Raw genomic sequence first — 23,204 nt, 5'->3', positions numbered from 1 at the left:
GAGGAGAGGAGTTTAGGAGGGTGCTGAAGAAAAGAGTTTGAGGGGTGGGGAGGAAGGAGTTTAGGAGAGTGGGGAGGAGAGAGATAAGGAAGGTGAGGAGGAGAGGATTTAGGAGGGTGGGGAGGAGAGGAGTTTAGGAGGGTGAGGAGGAGAGGAGTATAGAGGAAGGTGGGAGGGGGAGGAGGGAGGGGTGGGGATGAGAGAAGTTTATAGGAGTGAGGAGGAGAGAGTATAGGAGTGTGAGGAGGAGAGGGAGGGTGAGGAGTATGAGGAGGGTGAGGGAGAGGAGTATAGGAGGGGCGATGAGGAGTTTAGGAGGGTCGAGGAGGAGATGAGTATAGGAGGGTGAGGAAGAGAGGAGTTTAGGAGTGTGAGGAGGAGAGGAGTATAGGAGTGAGAGGGAGAGGAGAGAGGAGTGTGTGAGGAGGTAGAGGAGTATAAGGAGAGTGAGGAGAGAGGAGGTAGTAGGATGGTTGTGAGACTAGCCAGTCACATCCTCTCTCCTCTGCAGGAGCACAATAGGCTTATCCAGCTCAGTAACATCACATCTGATTGGCTCAACACAAAACAAGTAGTTTAAACTGTAGATATATTCCTATGACACCCTCTGTATGGCCATGTGAGGTGACTTTAGTACCTCTTGCGTATGTCCGAGTTGAGGGTCTTCTTGTTGGCGGTGCCGTCCTGGTGCAGGGCTTTCTCCAGGGAGAGGGAGAGGTGGGCTTCCCGGATGGGCAGGGGCAGCACCAGGGTGTCCTGGGTCACGGGGAGGGTCTCTCCCTCCCCACCCTGCACCCGGCCCAAGTGCTGCTTGGCATAGTCAAATCCCTGGACAGGCTGTAGGGAGGACGATGGGGGGAGAGAGATGAGTGGAAACAGGTGAGGGACGGATGCAAGCTTTCCGTCTCAATGGCCATCTAATGACGCACGCACGCACGCACGCACGCACGCACGCACGCACGCACGCACGCACGCACGCACGCACGCACGCACGCACGCACACACACACACACACACACACACACACACACACAGGGTCAGCATATTATGTATACACAGAGACAAATGCACATTTAAAGAGACATACTAAACTTGTGAAGGTGGTAAATGACCTTTTAATGGCGTCAGACCGAGGCTCTGCATCTATCCTCGTGCTCCTAGACCTTAGTGCTGCTTTTGATACCATCGATCACCACATTCTTTTGGAGAGATTGGAAACCTAAATTGGTCTACACGGACAAGTTCTGGCCTGGTTTAGATCTTATCTGTCGGGAAGATTTCAGTTTGTCTCTGTGAATGGTTTGTCCTCAAATCAACTGTAAATTTCAGTGTTCCTCAAGGCTCCATTTTAGGACCACTATTGTTTTCACCATATATTTTACCTCTAGGTGATGTCATTCGGTAACATAATGTTAACTTTCACTGCTATGCAGACGACATACATCTGTACATTTCGATGAAACATGGGGAGCCCCCAACATTGCCCTCCCTGGAAGCCTGTGTTTCAGACATAAGGAAGTGGATGGCGGCAAATTGTCTACTTTTAAACTTGAACAAAACAGAGATGCTTGTTCTAGGTCCCAAGAAACAAAGAGATCTTCTGTTGAATCTGACAATTAATCTTGATGGTTGTACTGTCGTCTCAAATAAAACTGTGAAGGACCTCGGCGTTACTCTGGACCCTGATCTCTCTTTTGACGAACATATCAAGACTGTTTCAACGACAGCTTTTTCCATCTATGTAACATTGCAAAAATCAGAAACTTTCTGTCCAAAAATTATGCAGAAAAAGTAATCCATGCTTTTGTCACTTCTAGGTTAGACTACTGCAATGCTCTACTTTCCGGCTACCCGGATAAAGCACTAAATAAACTTCAGTTAGTGCTAAACAAGGCTGCTAGAATCTTGATTAGAACCCAAAAATTTGATCATATTACTCCAGTGCTAGCCTCTCTACACTGGCTTCCTTCTAAGGCAAGGGCTGATTTCAAGGTTTTACTGCTAACCTACAAAGCATTAAATGGGCTTGCTACTAGCTATCGTTCTGATTTGGTCCTGCCGTACATACCAACACGTACGCTACGGTCACAAGACGCAGGCCTTCTAACTGTCCCTAGAATTTCTAAGCAAACAGCTGGAGACAGAGAGACGCAGACTCGGTCTCGACCTTTAAGTCTTTATTGAAGACTCATCTTTTCAGTAGGTCCTATGATTGAGGGTAGTCTGGCCCAGGAGTGTGAAGGTGAACGGAAAGGCACTGGAGCAACGAACCGCCCTTGCTGTCTCTGCCCTGCCGGTTCCCCTCTCTCCACTGGGATTCTCTGCCTCTAACCCTATTACAGGGGCTGAGTCACTGGCTTACTGGTGCTCTTTCATGCCGTCCCTAGGAGGGGTGCGTCACTTGAGTGGGCTGAGTCACTGACGTGATCTTCCTGTCTGGGTTGGTGCCCCCCCTTGGGTGTGTGCAGTGGGGAGATCTTCGTGGGCTATACTCAGCCTTGTCTCAGGATGGTAAGTTGGTGGTTGAAGATATCCCTCTAGTGGTGTGGGGGCTGTGCTTTGGCAGTGGGTGGGATTATATCTTTCCTGTTTGGCCCTGTCCAAGGGTATTGTCAGACGGGGCCATGGTGTCTCCCCTCCTGTCTCAGCCTCCAGTATTTATGCTGCAATAGTTTATGTGTCGGGGGGGCTAGGGTCAGTCTGTTATATCTGGAGTATTTCTCTTGTCTTATCCGGTGTCCTGTGTGAATTTAAGTATGCTCTCTCTAATTCTCTCTCTCTTTTTCTCTCTCTTTCTTTCTTTCTTTCTTTCTTTCTTTCTTTCTTTCTTTCTTTCTTTCTCTATCTCAGAGGACATGAGCCCTAGGACCATGCCTCAGGACTACCTGGCCTGATGACTACTTGCTGTCCCCAGTCCACCTGGTCGTGCTGCTGCTCCAGTTTCAACTGTACTGCCTGCGGCTATGGAACCCTGACCTGTTCACCGGACGTGCTACCTGTCCCAGACCTGCTGTTTTCAACTCTCTAGAGACAGCAGGAGCGGTAGAGATACTCTGAATGATTGGCTATGAAAAGCCAACTGACATTTACTCCTGAGGTGCTGACCTAATGCACCCTCTACAACCACTGTAATTATTATTATTTGACCCTGCTGGTCATCTATGAACACTTGAACATCTTGGTCATGTTCTGTTATAATCTCCACCCGGCACAGCCAGAAGAGGACTGGCCACCCCTCACAGCCTGGTTCCTCTCTAGGTTCTGACCTTTCTAGGGGGTTTTTCCTAGCCACCGTGCTTCTACACCTGCTTTGCTTGCTGTGTGGGGTTTTAGGCTGGGTTTCTGTACAGCACTTTGTGACATCAGCTGATGTAAGAAGGGCTTTATAAATACATTTGATTGATTGATACACACATTTAAAGAGACATACAGGCAGTCAGACAGACACCACATTCAGACAGAAAACCAAAATGCCTAAATGACTTTTCAGAACTCTAGTTCATGTATTAATGGGATATCTATCCTGTGTCTTGAACTCCATACACATCGTTTTTATGAAGACTTCTTTGATCTCACTTTCTCTCCTTCTAATGTCTAATTAAATGAATCACAGTGGGCAATAAAAAGATGAGATTCAAAGACTTCTCAAAAATATTCTAATGTAGTCAGACTCCAGACAGAAGAGGAGAGAGACACAGTGGGGTTTATATAAAAGTCTTAAACACACACACACACAGAGGTGTGGATGGTGGTGAAGTTTTCATGCAGACTAAAAGTGCTGGCTGCAGGGCTGTCAGAGGGGTGGTTCTCGAGAGGGATATAGAGGGGAGGTGCTGGCTGCAGGGCTGTCAGAGGAGTGGTTCTCCAGAGGGATATAGAGGGAAAGTGCTGGCTGCAGGGCTGTCAGAGGGGTGGTTCTCAGAGGGATATAGAGGGAAAGTGCTGGCTGCAGGGCTGTCAGAGGAGTGGTTCTCAGAGGGATATAGAGGGAAGTGCTGGCTGCAGGGCTGTCAGAGGAGTGGTTCTCAGAGAGATATAGAGGGAAAGTGCTGGCTGCAGGGCTGTCAGAGGAGTGGTTCTCAGAGGGATATAGAGGGAAAGTGCTGGCTGCAGGGCTGTCAGAGGAGTGGTTCGCAGAGGGATATAGAGGGAAAGTGCTGGCTGCAGGGCTGTCAGAGGGGTGTTCTCAGAGGGATATAGAGGGAAAGTGCTGGCTGCAGGGCTGTCAGAGGAGTGGTTCTCAGAGGGATATAGAGGGAAGTGCTGGCTGCAGGGCTGTCAGAGGAGTGGTTCTCAAGAGGGATATAGAGGGAAGTGCTGGCTGCAGGGCTGTCAGAGGGGTGGTTCTCAGAGGGATATAGAGGGGAAGTGCTGGCTGCAGGGCTGTCAGAGGAGTGGTTCTCAGAGGGATATAGAGGGAAAGTGCTGGGCTGCAGGGCTGTCAGGGAAGTGGTTCTCAGAGGGATATAGAGGGAAAGTGCTGGCTGCAGGGCTGTCAGAGGGGTGGTTCTCAGAGGGATATAGAGGGGAGGTGCTGGCTGCAGGGCTGTCAGGGAAGTGGTTCTCAGAGGGATATAGAGGGAAAGTGCTGGCTGCAGGGCTGTCAGGGAAGTGGTTCTCAGAGGGATATAGAGGGAAAGTGCTGGCTGCAGGGCTGTCAGAGGAGTGGTTCTCAGATGGATATAGAGGGAAAGTGCTGGCTGCAGGGCTGTCAGGGAAGTGGTTCTCAGAGGGATATAGAGGGAAAGTGCTGGCTGCAGGGCTGTCAGAGGAGTGGTTCTCAGAGGGATATAGAGGGAAAGTGCTGGCTGCAGGGCTGTCAGAGGAGTGGTTCTCAGAGGGATATAGAGGGAAAGTGCTGGCTGCAGGGCTGTCAGAGGAGTGGTTCTCAGAGGGATATAGAGGGAAAGTGCTGGCTGCAGGGCTGTCAGAGGAGTGGTTCTCAGAGGGATATAGAGGGGAAGTGCTGGCTGCAGGGCTGTCAGAGGAGTGGTTCTCAGAGGGATATAGAGGGAAGTGCTACATCTGCAGTCACACAGCATGACAGTCTCACTGAGAGGTGATATTCACAGTATCACTATTCAATTCATTTTTCCCCAAGTGATGTACTTTAAAAAAAAAATGTGATAGAATGCAAATTCCCAAGGTATTTGTCCATCCCTCATATTGACAACTGGACTGCTCCAACACAGCAAGAACCAGGTTTAACCCCATGGGTTCACTCCTCAGGGTCCCCAGCACATTTCACAGTGTCTGCCTCAATAACACCCACCTCAATATACTGTACAGACTGGCTGATGGTTGATAGACTGGAATATGTTCCGGGATTCATATCCGATGGCATTGAGGAGCTAACCACATCAGTCACCGGCTTCATTAATAAGGGCATAGACGACATCATCCCCCACATTCCAATCAGAAGCCATGGATTACAGGAAATATCTGCACTGAGCTAAAGGCTAGAGCTGCCGCTTTAAAGGAGCGGGATACTAATCTGGACGCTTATAAGAAATCCCGCTACGCCCTCCGACGAACCATCAAACAGGCAAAGCATCAATACAGGACCAAGATCGAATCCTACTACACCGGCTCTGTTGCTCGTCAGATGTGGAAGGGCTTGATAACTAGCACGGATTACAAAGGGAACCCAGCCGCGAGCTGTCCAGTGATGCGATCCTACCAGACGAGCTAAATACCTTCTATTGCTGGCTTCGATGCTAGCAACACTGAAACATGCATGAGAGCACCAACTGTTCCAGACGACAGTGTGATCACGCTCTCCAGAGTCGATGTAGTAAGACCCTTAAACAGGTCAACATTCACAAGGCCGGAGGAGCTAGATGGATTACTAGGAACATGTACTCAGAGCATGCGCTGACCAGCTGGCAAGTGTCTTCACTGACATTTTCAACCTCTCCCTGACCCAGTCTGTAATGCTACATGTTTCAAGGTCTCCCGAGTGGCGCAGAGGTCTAAGGCACTGTATCTCAGTGCTTGAGGCGTCACTACAGACACCCTGGTTCGAATCCAGGCTGTATCACAACTGGCCGTGATTGGGGAGTCCCATAGGGCGGCGCACAATTGGCCCAGCGTTGTTCGGTTTTGGCCGGTGTAGGCCGTCATTGTAAATAAGAATTTGTTCTTAACTGACTTGCCTAGTTAAATTAAAATGTAAATCATTTTTTTTAAAACACCATAGTCCCTGTGCCCAAGAAAGCCAAGGTAATCTGACGAAATGACTATCGGCCCGTGGTGCCAGGACAACAACCTCTCCCTCAACGATGAGACAGCCTATAGGGGAGTAGGTTAGAGACCTGGCAGTATGGTGCCAGGACAACAAACTCTCCCTCAACGATGAGACAGCCTATAGGGAGGAGGTTAGAGACCTGCAGTATGGTGCCAGGACAACAACCTCTCCCTCAACGATGAGACAGCCTATAGGGAGGAGGTTAGAGACCTGGCAGTATGGTGCCAGGACAACAACCTCTCCCTTAACATCAGCAAGACAAAGGAGCTGATCTGGACTACAGGAAAACAGAGGTACGAGCACGCCCCCATCCACATTGATGGGCTGTAGTGGAGCAGGGTCGAGAGCTTCAAGTTCCTTGTGTCCACATCACTGTGGAATTATCATGGTCCACACACACCAAACACAATCGTGAAGAGCACACGACAATGCCTCTCAGGAGGCTGAAAAGATTGGCATGGGCCCTCAGCTCCTCAAAAAGTTCTACAGCTGCACCACTGAGAGCATCTTGACTGGCTGCATCACCGCTTGGTATGGCAACTGCTTGGCATCTGACCACAAGGCACTACAGGACCTCCTATACTCAGGCATTGTCAGAGGAAGGCCCTAAAAATTGTTAAAGACTCCAGATACTCAAGTCAGAGACTGTTCTCTCTGCTACTGCACGGCAAGCGGGTACCGATGCACCAAATCTGGAACCAACAGGACCCTGAACAGCTTCTACCCCCAAGCCATAATACTGCTAAATAGTTAGTTAAACTCTTTTAACTCATCTAGATAAGAGCGTCTGCTAAATGACTAAATGTAAATATCACATACACTGCTGTTACAGTTAATTATCTATCCTGATGCCTAGTCATTTTATCCCTACCTATATGTACATATCTACCTCAATTACCTCGTATCTCTGCACATCTAGTCGGTACTGGTACCCCGTGTATATAGCTAAGTTATTATTACTCATTGTGGATTTATTCCTCGTATTATTATTATCTTTCTATTTTTCTATTACTATAATTGTTGTTTCTCTCTGTGTTGTTGGGAAGGGACCATCAGTAAGGCATTTCACGTTAGTCTACAACCTGTTGTTTTCTCTCTGCATTGTTGTGAAGGGACCATCAGTAGCATTTCACTGTGAGTCTACACCTGTTGTTTCTCTCTGTGTTGTTGGGAAGGGCCCATCAGTAAGCATTTCACTGTGAGTCTACACCTGTTGTTTCTCTCTGTGTTGTTGGAAGGGACCATCAGTAAGCATTTCACTGTTAGTCTACACCTGTTGTTTCTCTCTGCATTGTTGGGAAGGGACCATCAGTAAGCATTTCACTGTTAGTCTACACTGTTGTTTACCAAGCATGTGACAAATACAATGTGATTTGATCCCTGCTTGTTATTCCATACTAAAGTTCAGGCAAAAGCTCCCTCTTGGGATACTGCTATACTGCAAATATGGACCATGTCTTTGCATAGAAAAATAACATTGGTGATTGGATTACTGTAATGGTGAACTAACTGATCTATAATGCCAAACAAACTGAGTATAAACAATAGCGAATGACAACGCATACAGTGGTAAACTAGGTCAGAACAGGAGTGTGTGCGTGTGTGTGTGTTTGTTGTGGTGTGTCTGCTTCTTAAACAAAGACAAATGAGGTCTAGAAGGTTAACAATGAGAGTACATACATTACTAGACATATAGAAGGGAGTCAGGTGTAATGGTATAGGGTAGGATCTGTGTGTATTTATACTGTGTACTGAGACCAGGAGAATCATTAGTGTCTCGGCTAGCCTATTTTACCCAAGTTAAGATGAGAACATCTGACCTTGTTTCCAGCAATATGAACCAAGAGCTCGTTTCAGAGTACACACATGCACACACACACGCATGCACTGTGCGCGCACGTACACGCACGCACAACGCATTCACCACGCATACACACAGCTTTTAGTCTACTACAGAGTGAGTCGGCTAGGTTGGTTGCGGTCTCTCATCCTCCCTCACTCATAATAGTCTACACACTAGGCTTGGGCGGTATACCGTATACCGAGGTATTTGGAAATAGCCATGGGATGGTTTTTCAATACATTTTTATATTTGTAGCTACTTTTTAAGTAAATACCTGCAGTATGATAGGAGATAAAGCAGATCGTGTTAATTTCACCTGTCACATTATTTTACATTATAAAGTGGGTGGTTCGAGCCCTGAATGCTGATTGGCTGATAGCCATAGTATATCAGACCGTATACCACGGGTATGACAAGACATGTATTTTTACTGCTCTAATTACGTTGGTAACCAGTTTATAGTAGCAATAAGGCATCTCTGGGGTTTGTGTATATGGCCAATATACTACGGCTAAGGGCTGTGTCCAGGCACAGCCCTTAGCCGTAGTATATTGGCCATGCACAGCCCTTAGCCGTAGTATATTGGCCATATACAACAAACCTCAGAGATACCTTATTGCTTAATTATAAAGCTTACCGTAGTCCCCCAGAACAGCTGGGCCAGTCACGTGTTTTGTTTGTAAATATCACAATGGGAGAAAGCAGGAGCAGGTGTGTCCAGCTGTGTATTGCCAGGGGTCGTGTTTTATATTGAAAGTCAACAGTGTTTTTGCTTCAATAGAGTGATCAGGGACGTGCAACTATAGTTTTCCTTCACAGAAAATACATTGGTGTAACACATTCGGCAGAAAATATATTCATTTTCATCAGATGACAAAAGAATTTGGCTGGGAGTCACGCAACGCTATTTGGCTGGCAGTCACACAAGTAATAAGCTTACAATTAAAAAACAAGTCTTTTTCAGAGCGCTGTCTGCTGATAGAATGCCTGTCAAGCAGAAATTATAATAAGAAACATTTTACATCTGTGTTTACAAAAACACAGCAAGATATTTCTTATGCATTTATATTTTTTCCTGCGTGAAAAACACAAAATTCTCAGTTAACGAGACCCCTAAATTTAACTTGCTAGTTATCTAAGTAAGTGGCTGAATTAATAAGGTGAGGGGGCATCATATTGTGTTGGATTTCTGCCGTGTTTGAGAAGTCAAAGCCCTATCTTGATTTCCTATGCGTTTTTTTCTCCTCTCTGTTCTCGGACTATCTGCTCCTCCGCCCTCTTCTCCAAGCTTACCAGGCAGGCCCGTTGCCCTAGCGACTCCAGACTCCACACAGACACAGTGTGTACACATGCTGCTCCAGAGCCAGTACTGTTCTTCCTTCAGACAAGCATGTGTCAAAACTTTGTTCATTTGCACAATGTCTCTCGTTCACATCGCTTGACATTTGGCAGCTCCTACCTATATATGTATAACTTTATGTGCTGGATTGCCTGTCTTAGCAATTTGTATATTACATTTTTTCACTCGTTAGCATATTTAGCTTGCAGCCTCCATGGAAATTCGCTATTACTTGTGATAATTTTGTTAGCATTCTGGTAATAGATGCCCATTTTTTTCTGGCACCACCTTGTGTACTAAGTTGATAATACTGTAAATCCCGGGATGAGAGAAGGATGGAATAAGGTGATGAACATCTGGATCCCACCCAACCCTAATGCACACACACAGTCACCTAAACAAACACACCCATCATATGTAATAGTGACTATTCAAAACTCTATTTCAACTGCAGCATATCCTTATTTCATATGCCAGTCAAACACCCCATTACCCTGCACTCCTCTAGTAGACACACACCAGTGGAGGACGGCTCATTATAATGGCTGAAACAAAGCAAATGGAATGGCATCAAACCATGTGTTTGATGTAATTCATACCATTCTACTTATTTCTCTCCAGTCATTACCATGAGCCCGTCCTCCCCAATTAAGGTGCCACCAACCTCCTGTGACACACACAGCTCACAACAAGGACAGACACCAGAGAGACACAAGGTAGATACCTGGTGGTAATATCCTGTAACATCCCTCCGATATGACGTCTGAAAAACAAGAGAAACAGTGTCAAAGATACGTGTCATCATCCATTTCCTTCTCCCGTCTTTCTTCTGACAGTTTGACTGTAGGCTGAAAACATGCACTGCAAAAACAGGCAATGATCTGCTAGGTTTAACCAAACAATGGATTTACCTGCCGTCTTACCAAGGTGAATAATCTCACTGCACTGGCAGATCATTCTGCTGATTTCAACCTAAAAAGGTTTGACATACAATATATATATATTTTTTTTTGCAGTGTGTGTCTCTGGTTGTCATCTGGATTTACCTCTACCTGGTGTGTGTGTGTGTGTGTGTGTGTGTGTGTGTGTGTGTGTGTGTGTGTGTGTGTGTGTGTGTGTGTGTGTGTGTGTGTGTGTGTGTGTGTGTGTGTGTGTGTGTGTGTGTGTGCGCGTCTCTGCCCACCTTGACACGGGGGTTGAGGTTGCCCATGGCGTCGGCTTTAAAGTCGCTCTTGTTCTTCCGGCAGAGCACGGCGGTGATGATGATGATGATGAGCGTTACCACGGCGATAGGGGCCAGCACAGCTGCGATGATCCACAGATTGTTTGGAGGATTCTTCACCACGGCTACAAGAGGAAACACACAGGAGCACTTTGTGAGAGCACGGATCAACACACACACGCACACACAACATATTCCCTCCTATTGTTGTGCTGTGTATAAGAATTATCATCATGTAATCATCAATGATAGAACACACAGTAACAGTAGACATGTTTTACTGAGGTAAATGTGTCTGCAGTGAGAAATGTTCCTCACATCAATCAACATCACAGCAGTAGTCAATCCTCTCCCTTCATTATGCTGTACCTCTACAGACACATCTCATACTGTCCTCACTTCCTCCCTCCTCTCCCTTCATTATGCTGTACCTCTACAGACACATCTCATACTGTCCTCACTTCCTCCCTCCTCTCCCTTCATTATGCCGTACCTCTACAGACACATCTCATACTGTCCTCACTTCCTCCCTCCTCTCCCTTCATTACGCCGTACCTCTACAGACACATCTGATACTGTCCTCACTTCCTCCATCCTCTCCCTTCATTATGCCGTACCTCTACAGACACATCTCATACTGTCGTCACTTCCTCCCTCCTCTCCCTTCATTATGCCGTACCTCTACAGACACATCTCATACTGTCCTCACTTCCTCCCTCCTCTCCCTTCATTATGCCGTACCTCTACAGACACATCTGATACTGTCCTCACTTCCTCCCTCCTCTCCCTTCATTATGCCGTACCTCTACAGACACATCTCATACTGTCCTCACTTCCTCCCTCCTCTCCCTTCATTATGCCGTACCTCTACAGACACATCTCATACTGTCCTCACTTCCTCCATCCTCTCCCTTCATTATGCCGTACCTCTACAGACACATCTCATACTGTCCTCACTTCCTCCATCCTCTCCCTTCATTATGCCGTACCTCTACAGACACATCTCATACTGTCCTCACTTCCTCACTCCTCTCCCTTCATTATGCCGTACCTCTACAGACACATCTCATACTGTCCTCACTTCCTCCCTCCTCTCCCTTCATTATGCCGTACCTCTACAGACACGTCTCATACTGTCCTCACTTCCTCCCTCCTCTCCCTTCATTATGCCGTACCTCTACAGACACGTCTCATACTGTCCTTACTTCCTTTAGCAGTCACAGCAATCTGAGAGAAATACAATAATTATATAAAATACTGTCAAGAAGAAACTCCCCAATGTGAGTAATAAGGAGAGTGTTATGAGGCTTTTCATTGTTCTGTTCTGAAAGCTACGCTTTCCATCTTAAACACAGAGATAGTATGTCATGTACTGTACACCCACTCTGACACAGAGATAGTATGTCCTGTACACCCACTCTAACACAGAGATAGTATGTCCTGTACTGTACACCCACTCTGACACAGAGATAGTATGTCCTGTACACCCACTCTGACACAGAGATAGTATGTCCTGTACTGTACACCCACTCTGACACAGAGATAGTATGTCCTGTACTGTACACCCACTCTGACACAGAGATAGTATGTCCTGTACACCCACTCTGACACAGAGATAGTATGTCCTGTACTGTACACCCACTCTGACACAGAGATAGTATGTCCTGTACTGTACATCCACTCTGACACAGAGATAGTATGTCCTTTCCTGTACACCCACTCTGACACAGAGATAGTATGTCCTGTACACCCACTCTGACACAGAGATAGTATGTCCTGTACTGTACACCCACTCTGACACAGAGATAGTATGTCCTGTACTGTACACCCACTCTGACACAGAGATAGTATGTCCTGTACTGTATGCCCACTCTGACACAGAGATAGTATGTCCTGTACTGTACACCCACTCTGACACAGAGATAGTATGTCCTGTACACCCACTCTGACACAGAGATAGTATGTCCTGTACTGTACACCCACTCTGACACAGAGATAGTATGTCCTGTACTGTACACCCACTCTGACACAGAGATAGTATGTCCTGTACTGTACACCCACTCTGACACAGAGATAGTATGTCCTGTACTGTACACCCACTCTGACACAGAGATAGTATGTCCTGTACTGTACACCCACTCTAACACAGAGACATACAGCTCTGACAGACAGACCTCACCCACTCTGACACAGAGACATACAGCTCTGACAGACCTCACCCACTCTGACACAGAGACATACAGCTCTGACAGACCTCACCCACTCTGACACAGAGACATACAGCTCTGACAGACCTCACCCACTCTGACACAGAGACATACAGCTCTGACAGACCTCACCCACTCTGACACAGAGACATACAGCTCTGACAGACCTCACCCACTCTGACACAGAGACATACAGCTCTGACAGACAGACCTCACCCACTCTGACACAGACACATACAGCTCTGACAGACCTCACCACTCTGACACCGAGACATACAGCTCTGACAGACCTCACCCACTCTGACACAGAGACGTACAGCTCTGACAGACCTCACCCACTCTGACACAGAGACATACAGCTCAGACAGACCTCACCCACTCTGACACAGAGACATACAGCTCTGACAGACCTCACCCACTCTGACACAGAGACATACAGCTCTGACAGACCTTAGCCTGTTAGTACACAGAAAACAGAGTACTGAGGAACTTTATAAGGATATGCACAGAGGGGGACGCACACACACACATTCTTGATTTGATTTGACACACATTCAGAAATGCAACTCTCCCTCCTCCCTCCTCCCCTGTGGTGTGTTCACAGTGAGAGTGTAGCGCAGCTCAAACAGTGTTCTGCCTGGAGCTGATCTGTCAGATTATGAGAAGATTGTGTCTACCTTTCTCTCTCTCAGCTGGAACATTTCTCCCTCTCTTCCTCCTCTCTCTCTCTCTTCCCCCTCTTCTCTCTCCATCTCTTCCCCCTCTCTCCCCTCTGTCTCCCTCCCCTCCTCCCCCTCTCTCTCTCCTCCCCCATCTGTCCCTCTCTTCCCCCCTCTCTCCCTCTCTTCCCCCCTCTCTCCCTCTCTTTCCCCCTTTCTCACACACTCACATATTCTCTCAACAGAATTCTAAAGAACCCTTCTCTATTAAACAGTATTTTCTTTGCTCTCTCTCTCTACCTCTCTCCCTCTCTCTCTCTCTCTCATCTCTCTAGACCTCTCTCTCTCTCTAACCTATCTCTCTCTCTACCTCTCTCTCTCTCTACCTCTCTCTCTACCTCTCTACCTCTCTCTACCTTTCTCTCTCTCTCTCTACCTCTCTCTCTCTCTACCTCTCTCTCTCTCTCTACCATCTCTCTCTCATCTCTACCTCTCTCTCCTCTCTCTCATTACTCTCTACCGCTCTCTCTCTCTCTCTCTCTATCTCTCTCTCTCTACCTCTTTCTCTGTCTGGCTCTCTCTCTTTCTATCTATCTCTCTCTCTCTACCTCTTTCTCTGTCTGTCTCTCTCTCTTTCTATCTCTCTCTCTCTCTCTACCTCTCTATCTACTCTCAATTCAATTCAATTCAATTCAGGGGCTTTATTGGCATGGGAAACATGTGTTAACATTGCCAAAGCAAGTGAGGTAGACAATACACAAAAGTGAAACAAACAATACAAATTAACAGTAAACATTACACATACAGAAGTTTCAAAACAATAAAGACATTACAAATGTCATATTATATATATACAGTGTTGTAACAATGTACAAATGGTTAAAGCACACAAGTTAAAATAAATAAGCATAAATATGGGTTGTATTTACAATGGTGTTTGTTCTTCACTGGTTGCCCTTTTCTTGTGGCAACAGGTCACAAATCTTGCTGCTGTGATGGCACACTGTGGAATTTCACCCAGTAGATATGGGAGTTTATCAAAATTGGATTTGTTTTCGAATTCTTTGTGGATCTGTGTAATCTGAGGGAAATATGTGTCTCTAATATGGTCATACATTGGGCAGGAGGTTAGGAAGTGCAGCTCAGTTTCCACCTCATTTTGTGGGCAGTGTGCACATAGCCTGTCTTCTCTTGAGAGCCATGTCTGCCTACGGCGGCCTTTCTCAATAGCAAGGCTATGCTCACTGAGTCTGTACATAGTCAAAGCTTTCCTTAAGTTTGGGTCAGTCACAGTGGTCAGGTATTCTGCCACTGTGTACTCTCTGTTCAGGGCCAAATAGCATTCTAGTTTGCTCTGTTTTTTTGTTAATTCTTTCCAATGTGTCAAGTAATTATCTTTTTGTTTTCTCATGATTTGGTTGGGTCTAATTGTGCTGTTGTCCTGGGGCTCTGTGGGGTGTGTTTGTGTTTGTGAACAGAGCCCTAGGACCAGCTTGCTTAGGGGACTCTTCTCCAGGTTCATCTCTCTGTAGGTGATGGCTTTGTTATGGAAGGTTTGGGAATCGCTTCCTTTTAGGTGGTTGTAGAATTTAACGGCTCTTTTCTGGATTTTGATAATTAGTGGGTATCGGCCTAATTCTGCTCTGCATGCATTATTTGGTGTTCTACGTTGTACACGGAGGATATTTTTGCAGAATTCTGCATGCAGAGTCTCAATTTGGTGTTTGCCCCATTTTGTGAAATCTTGGTTGGTGAGCGGACCCCAGACCTCACAACCATAAAGGGCAATGGGCTCTATGACTGATTCAAGTATTTTTAGCCAGATCCTAATTGGTATGTTGAAATTTATGTTCCTTTTGATGGCATAGAATGCCCTTCTTGCCTTGTCTCTCAGATCGTTCACAGCTTTGTGGAAGTTACCTGTGGTGCTGATGTTTAGGCCGAGGTATGTATAGTTTTTTGTGTGCTCTAGGGCAACGGTGTCTAGATGGAATTTGTGGTCCTGGCGACTGGACCTTTTTTGGAATACCATTATTTTGGTCTTACTGAGATTTACTGTCAGGGCCCAGGTCTGACAGAATCTGTGCAGAAGATCTAGGTGCTGCTGTAGGCCCTCCTTGGTTGGTGACAGAAGCACCAGATCATCAGCAAACAGTAGACATTTGACTTCGGATTCTAGTAGGGTGAGACCGGGTGCTGCAGACTGTTCTAGTGCCCGCGCCAATTCGTTGATATATATGTTGAAGAGGGTGGGGCTTAAGCTGCATCCCTGTCTCACCCCACGACCCTGTGTGAAGAAATGTGTGTGTTTTTTGCCAATTTTAACCGCACACTTGTTGTTTGTGTACATGGATTTTATAATGTCGTATGTTTTACCCCCAACACCACTTTCCATCAATTTGTATAGCAGACCCTCATGCCAAATTGAGTCGAAGGCTTTTTTGAAATCAACAAAGCATGAGAAGACTTTGCCTTTGTTTTGGTTTGTTTGGTTGTCAATTAGGGTGTGTAGGGTGAATACATGGTCTGTTGTACGGTAATTTGGTAAAAAGCCAATTTGACATTTGCTCAGTACATTGAGGAAATGTACGAGTCTGCTGTTAATGATAATGCAGAGTATTTTACCAAGGTTACTGTTGACGCATATTCCACGGTAGTTATTGGGGTCAAATTTGTCTCCACTTTTGTGGATTGGGGTGATCAGTCCTTGGTTCCAAATATTGGGGAAGATGCCAGAGCTAAGGACGATGTTAAAGAGTTTTAGTATAGCCAATTGGAATTTGTTGTCTGTATATTTGATCATTTCATTAAGGATACCATCAACACCACAGGCCTTTTTGGGTTGGAGGGTTTTTATTTTGTCCTGTAACTCATTCAAGGTAATTGGAGAATCCAGTGGGTTCTGGTAGTCTTTAATAGTTGATTCTAGGATTTGTATTTGATCATGTATATGTTTTTGCTCTTTATTCTTTGTTATAGAGCCAAAAAGATTGGAGAAGTGGTTTACCCATACATCTCCATTTTGGATAGATAATTCTTCGTGTTGTTGTTTGTTTAGTGTTTTCCAATTTTCCCAGAATTGGTTAGAGTCTATGGATTCTTCAATTACATTGAGCTGATTTCTGACATGCTGTTCCTTCTTTTTCCGTAGTGTATTTCTGTATTGTTTTAGTGATTCACCATAGTGAAGGCGTAGACTCAGGTTTTCCGGGTCTCTATGTTTTTGGTTGGACAGGTTTCTCAATTTATTTCATAGATTTTTGCATTCTTCATCAAACCATTTGTCATTGTTGTTCATTTTCTTCGGTTTTCTATTTGAGATTTTTAGATTTGATAGGGAAGCTGAGAGGTCAAATATACTGTTAAGATTTTCTACTGCCAAGTTTACACCTTCACTATTGCAGTGGAACGTTTTACCCAGGAAGTTGTCTAGAAGGGATTGGATTTGCTGTTGCCTAATTGTTTTTTGGTAGGTTTCCAAACTGCATTCCTTCCATCTATAGCATTTCTTAATGTTACTCAGTTCCTTTGGCTTTGATGCCTCATGATTGAGTATTGCTCTGTTCAAGTAGACTGTAATTTTGCTGTGATCTGATAGGGGTGTCAGTGGGCTGACTGTGAACGCTCTGAGAGACTCTGGGTTGAGGTCAGTGATAAAGTAGTCTACAGTGCTACTGCCAAGAGATGAGCTATAGGTGTACCTACCATAGGAGTCCCCTCGAAGCCTACCATTGACTATGTACATACCCAGCGTGCGACAGAGCTGCAGGAGTTGTGACCCGTTTTTGTTGGTTATGTTGTCATAGTTGTGCCTAGGGGGGCATATGGGGGAGGGAATGCTGTCACCTGCAGGCAGGTGTTTGTCCCCCTGTGTGCTGAGGGTGTCAGGTTCGTGTCCAGTTCTGGCATTTAGGTCGCCACAGACTAATACATGTCCCTGGGCCTGGAAATGATTGATTTCCCCCTCCAGGATGGAGAAGCTGTCTTCATTAAAGTATGGGGATTCTAGTGGGGGGATATAGGTAGCACACAGGAGGACATTTTTCTCTGTTAAGATAATTTCCTTTTGAATTTCTAGCCAAATGTAAAATGTTCCTGTTTTGATTAATTTAATGCAGTGAGTTAGGTCTGCTCTATACCAAATTAGCATTCCCCCTGAGTCCCTTCCCTGTTTCACACCTGGTAGTTTGGTGGATGGGACTACCAGCTCTCTGTAACCTAGAGGGCAACCAGTGGGTCCGTCTCCTCTATACCATGTTTCTTGCAGGATGACAATGTCTGCATTACCGATTTCTTTGGTGAAGTCCGGGTTCCTGCTCTTTAGGCCAAAGGCAGATGACCTCAGGCCTTGGATATTCCAGGATGATATAGTGAAGGCTTTTTGTTCCATAAAGTGTCCAATGTTGTTGGTCGTGGTTTGGCCTCAGGCCAGTAAGTGTGAGCAGAGCCTGCTGAGCATCTGGTACATGCCGTTGGCTTGGGCGAGTGTAAGAGTGGGGGTTGGGCCTGTTTGCCCGCTCACTACCTGGGCGTATGTGTGACTTCCATGTTGATGCCCTCTTTGCGGGGGTGGGGTGCATGGGGTGGGCAGGAGTGGCATAGGTCTGATCTGAGGGGGCCTAAATTGGGTGTGGGCATGGTTGATGTGGGGGGGTGTTGATTGGTTGGGGTGGGGGTGTGGATGTGTCTGGGGGTGCTGTGGTCTGGATGTAAGTCCTCTTGGCGTGGGTCCTCTATGTGTAGGTCCAGGGGGGGGTCCTGAAGGTCTTGGAGGGTGTCTCGCTGGTCTGGGTGGGGTGTCTATTGATCTGTTGCTCCTGTGTGAAGTGTTGGGGCTGCGTTTGAGAGCGATGTCCTTTAGAGTCCGGGCAAAGGTGGGCACTGCTGCCTTGTAGAGGTGGACCTGGTTGTAAAGGCTGTTCAAGTCCAGGGTGGAGTGGTGGGCCAGGTAAACATTTGGTTTTGAGGCACAATCATGGGAAATACTTACGTTTACCCGCTGTATGGTAGCAGGGTGTAAGTATTTTCGTGGTAGCAGGGTGGAGATAACCACTTGTGCGTTGGGGAAAGTAGAAGAAGCTTTTTCAATCACTCCCTTCAGTGCTGTGGCCACCCTTTCCTGCTGTGCTCTCAGGTCGTTTGTGCCTGTGTGTATTATTATGTGGCTGGGTGAGCCTAGTTTGTCCTCAGACAGAAGGTCTAGGGCGCGCTGGGTGTTTGGACACCAGAGTTTAGACACACTGTGTTTGGGAAAAAGTTTTTTTTCTTCTATATATTTCCCATTTGAGTCCATAAGGAGGACAATCTGTGTCTTGTGTTTGTCCTCAGTGGGTGTGGGGGGGTTGTCAGGAGGGCTATCAGGGTGGCTGACAGGGGGGGTGCTCAGAGGGAGTGAGAGCTGCTGGGCTTGGGGTTTTTCTTTTGTCTGTTCTGCTGTGATGTCGACTCTATGGTCAGGGTCTGGTGTGGACTGTTCTGCTGTGATGTCGACTCTATGGTCAGGGTCTGGTGTGGACTGTTCTGCTGTGGTGTTGAGACTTTTGTCGGGTGCTGAGGTGGGCTGTTCTGCTGGCGTCTCTGTGGGGATGGCCACCTCCCTAGTGGGTTGTTCTCTGTCACATGCCATCCCCCTCCACCTCTCCTCCAGCAGTCTGATCCTCTCCTCCATCCCCCTCTCCCTCTCCTCCAGCAGTCTGATCCTCTCCTCTAGTGCTCTGTTCTGCTCCTGCTCCTGCTTCTGCTCTTTCTCCTGTTGAAGTTGTCTCACCACTGTCCAGAGTGCAGATATGTCTCTCTCCACCTCCAGCACTCCGGGTCTGGTTAAAGGGGTGTTGTTGTGCTGGACTGTTGTCTGGGTCTGTGCTGACTGGAGTGTAATCACCTGCTGTTCCAGCTCCACCTGCCTTACCTCCAGCTGGGTGAATTTATCCTTCATTTCAATGGGGGATAAGTACTCTGTGCTGGGAGGTTGACTGTCTGCTGAGGGTTGCTCGTCTGTGGGGTTATGTGATGAAGAGGTCTGGTCAGACCCGCTTGGGGTCAGACCATCTTTATCTTTATCAAGGGAGAGCTTCTCCTGCTGGGCTAAATCTTTGATTAGGTGAAAGTCCAGCTGAAACTGTTTGGGGTTGCCCTGTACCATTACTGTTCCAGACTTATAAAGATTTATGTTAGCTGACTCCTCGTCCTCGTTGTCAAGAATCCTGAGTTTCCACCCCTCGTTTACCCCCCCTCTCTTAACAGAGGGGTAGTGTGCTAATATAGCACTGTGCCATGCCAGGGGATGGTTTGTGTGGAAGATAAGGTTGCTGATGTTCCCATTTTTGTAATAGTCAGCAAAAAGTGTCTCTTGATTTTCCATAAGGAGCTTCATTTTGTGATCTTTTCTTGCCTTATCATTCTTTACACTCACAGGGTACTGTATTTTAATTACCTCTGAACAGCGGGAGGCAGCTTCTAAGGCCTCTCCATTTGGTTGGGGTAGACTATTCGACTCTCCTGCCATTGTTGGGCTAATGGGCTTTGACACCTCTCACTTGACACGTAAGTGCTAGTTGAAGCTGTATCAAGCTTGGCAGAATTATGTTACCATTCAGTCCTTATAAAGTAATGTCATGTATTTTTCTTCTTGGCTTTTGGAAATAGAATATAGTTTCAGACTAAACATTACTCACTCAGTTCCAGGTTGGGTGGTGTTTTCAGGTTTCTGTTGTTTTCCAGAGAATTTGCTGTATAGAATTAAAATCCTTGGTTGTTGTGAACTTTTCAGGTGATTCCGTAATTCTGTCCAAAATCAGGTTGTAGGTTTTGAGTTTTGATTTGAAGTGAAGGTTATGTAGTAGAGGGTAGCATCCTGTATGTGTTCCTGACAAAAAATCCAAGTTTATCTAACTCTAAATCTATCTTTTTTAAAGAAAAATGCTGAAAAATGCAGGAGCTCATCTGATCGTGACCTCTCTCTCTCTGTGTCTCTCTCTCTCTCTCTCTCTCTCTCTCTCTCTCTCTCTCTCTCTGTCTCTCTCTCTCTCTGTCTCTCTCTCTCTCTCTCTCTCTCTCTCTCTCTCTCTCTCTCTCTCTCTCTCTCTCTCTCTCTCTCTCTCTCTCTCTCTCTGTCTCTCTCTCTCTCTCTCTCTCTTTCTCTCTCTCTCTCTCTGTCTCTCTCTCTCTCTCTCTCTCTTTCTCTCTCTCTCTCTCTGTCTCTCTCTCTCTCTCTCTCTGTCTCTCTCTGTCTCTTTCTCTCTCTCTCTCTCTGTCTCTCTCTCTCTCTGTCTCTCTCTCTCTCTTTCTCTCTCTCTCTCTCTGTCTCTCTCTGTTTCTCTCTGTCTCTCTCTCTCTCTCTCTCTCTCTCTCTCTCTCTCTCTCTCTCTCTCTCTCTCTCTCTCTCTCTGTGCGTCTCTGTCCCTCTCTCTCTCTCTCTCTGTCTCTCTCTCTCTCTGTCTCTCTCTCTCTCGCGCTCTCTCTCTCTCTCGCTTTCTCTCTCGCCCTGGTCGCCCAAAGTGAAGCACTGGAACAGAGATGCTTTTGTTTCACACGGATCGCAATGCTTTCATGCCCTTTATTTTTTTCTCCCTTTCCCTTCTCTCTCTCTCTCTCTCTCTCTCTCTCTCTCCCCCCTTCTCCCCCTCCTCTCTCTCGTGCGCATGCGCTTTTCATTTTCCCATTTCTTAAGCATTCTGGACATGACACCAAAACACAAAATGCCCCCTGACTTACATTTGGCCTGAACCTCAAAGTCAGGGTGGAATGATTGTGACTGTAGCTCTTTCACAATGATTGTGACTGTAGCTCAAACACATGCAGTCTCTTTATGCTTCTCCGGTGGGAGGGGAAGCCAGTACAGAGCCAGTGGCAGGACAGAGCAGAGGGGTGCAGTGCTGAACTAGGCCAGGCCAGACAGCCTGTTGCTTGCTCTCTGTTGCTGTAGACCTGCCAGACACCACATTCAGCCGCAAGGGGAATGGAAATCACTTCTGACATTTTGGCTACATCCCAAATGGTAGCATATTTGCTATGTAGTGCACTACTTTTGACCATTGTGCATAGGTCTCTGGTCAAAAGTAGTGCACTGTATTGGGAATAGGGTGCCATTTGAGACACAATCCGTTGTATGAGATAGTAGCCCCGCAGACCCTCAATATTCTCACAATGTTGTGTACTATGTTGGGTAACAATCTTAGAACCTAGAAACTAATCTGGAGTGTGGGCTGGCCAGCTCCTCCATTTGAACAGTCTGTCACGATAGTACCAACCATATATAAACGGAGCTGGTATTATTATGCACAGATAGTAGGCTACTCATGCTGCAGTGGTATGGCATCTGTCCTCTCATATCAGTTGAGTACAGAGATCCTATTTCCTGCACAGAGGGACGGTTGGACTTAAAGCCCTGTCTCTCTTGTTTCCTTCATCATTGTATTTGCCAGCGTTTGCTGATGCTGAAAATAGATGATAGAGTTAAGGGCAAATTCTCCACTTTCTGTCTTTCTTTTCCCCCCTTTTGTTTCCCCTTGTCTTATCGTTCGTCATCAGTGTTAGCTTGTACATCCAGGTGTTATTCAAGCTACTTTAGTACCCTGTCACTGTTTGGTCAGCACTATTATAATGGAAGAACACAGCTACAGCTGGGTCCACATTCAGCTCCACAGTGTGTCTCCTCTCACAGACGTTGGGCATGTTTCTCCCTCTCTGCTGTAGCTCTGCTTTGTTAGATATATGCTCTAAATTCACTATGCACTTCTAACAAAGGGCTTTGATATAGATCTCCATGGTGGGTCTGGCTGCCGTTACCTGTTCCAGATGACAGACAGACAGTCCAGTCTAGACAATTAGCATTTGACCATGGATCCACCCTCCCTCAGATGGACAGAGAGTTGAAACCACTGTTTTACTGACTGGCCTTATATGAACACACACTCTATTGTTTGGTTCAGCCAACTGCTGGGTTGCAAGCTTTAAAGCAAGGTTGGGTTATTGGTGCTGGTTATTGGTGCTGGGTTATTGGTGCTGGGTTATTGGTGCTGGGTTATTGATGTTGGGTTATTGGTGCTGGGTTATTGGTGCTGGTTATTGGTGCTGGATTATTGGTGCTGGGTTATTGGTGCTGGGTTATTGGTGCTGGGTTATTGGTGTTGGGTTATTGGTGCTGGTGTTGGGTTATTGATGCTGGGTTATTGGTGCTGGGTTATTGGTGCTGGGTTATTGGTGCTGGGTTATTGGTGCTGTGTTATTGATGTTGGGTTATTGGTGCTGGGTTATTGGTGCTGGGTTATTGGTGCTGGGTTATTGGTGCTGGGTTATTGGTGCTGGGTTATTTATGCTGGGTTATTGGTGTTGGGTTATTGGTGCTGGGTTATTGGTGCTGGGTTATTGGTGCTGGGTTATTGGTGCTGTGTTATTGGTGCTGGGTTATTGGTGCTGGGTTATTGGTGCTGGGTTATTGGTGTTGGGTTATTGGTGCTGGGTTATTGGTGTTGGGTTATTGGTGCTGGGTTATTGGTGCTGTGTTATTGGTGCTGGGTTATTGGTGCTGGGTTATTGGTGCTGGGTTATTGGTGCTGGGTTATTGGTGCTGGGTTATTGGTGATGGGTTATTGGTGCTGTGTTATTGGTGTTGGGTTATTGGTGCTGGGTTATTGGTGCTGGGTTATTGGTGCTGGGTTATTGGTGCTGGGTTATTGGTGCTGGGTT

The 23,204-nt window shown here is 46.4% G+C and overlaps 1 protein-coding gene and 1 long non-coding RNA gene across 2 annotated transcripts in view; one reads left to right on the top strand and one right to left on the bottom strand.

The window, feature by feature from the left end:
• Positions 1 to 755: 755 nt before the first annotated feature.
• Positions 756 to 10,739, bottom strand: LOC120064210. Its single transcript, XR_005478579.1, has 3 exons — positions 10,613 to 10,739; positions 10,154 to 10,192; positions 756 to 837 (listed from the first exon to the last, which is right to left on the bottom strand). It is a non-coding gene; the product is annotated as an uncharacterized LOC120064210 (long non-coding RNA).
• Positions 10,740 to 22,118: 11,379 nt separating this feature from the next.
• The window catches only part of LOC120063924 (receptor tyrosine-protein kinase erbB-4-like), a 142,835-nt gene continuing 141,749 nt past the window's right edge, over positions 22,119 to 23,204 (top strand). Inside the window, exon 1 of the mRNA XM_039014234.1 lies at positions 22,119 to 22,161. Coding sequence (XP_038870162.1) covers positions 22,119 to 22,161 — 43 coding nt within the window. The remainder of the gene's footprint in view (positions 22,162 to 23,204) is intronic.

The sequence above is a fragment of the Salvelinus namaycush genome, chromosome 19 (genome assembly GCF_016432855.1).
Source record: "Salvelinus namaycush isolate Seneca chromosome 19, SaNama_1.0, whole genome shotgun sequence".
NCBI lineage: Eukaryota > Metazoa > Chordata > Actinopteri > Salmoniformes > Salmonidae > Salvelinus > Salvelinus namaycush.
The sequence above is the reverse complement of the archived record's forward strand: the minus strand, read 5'-3'. Positions and strand labels throughout refer to the sequence as shown.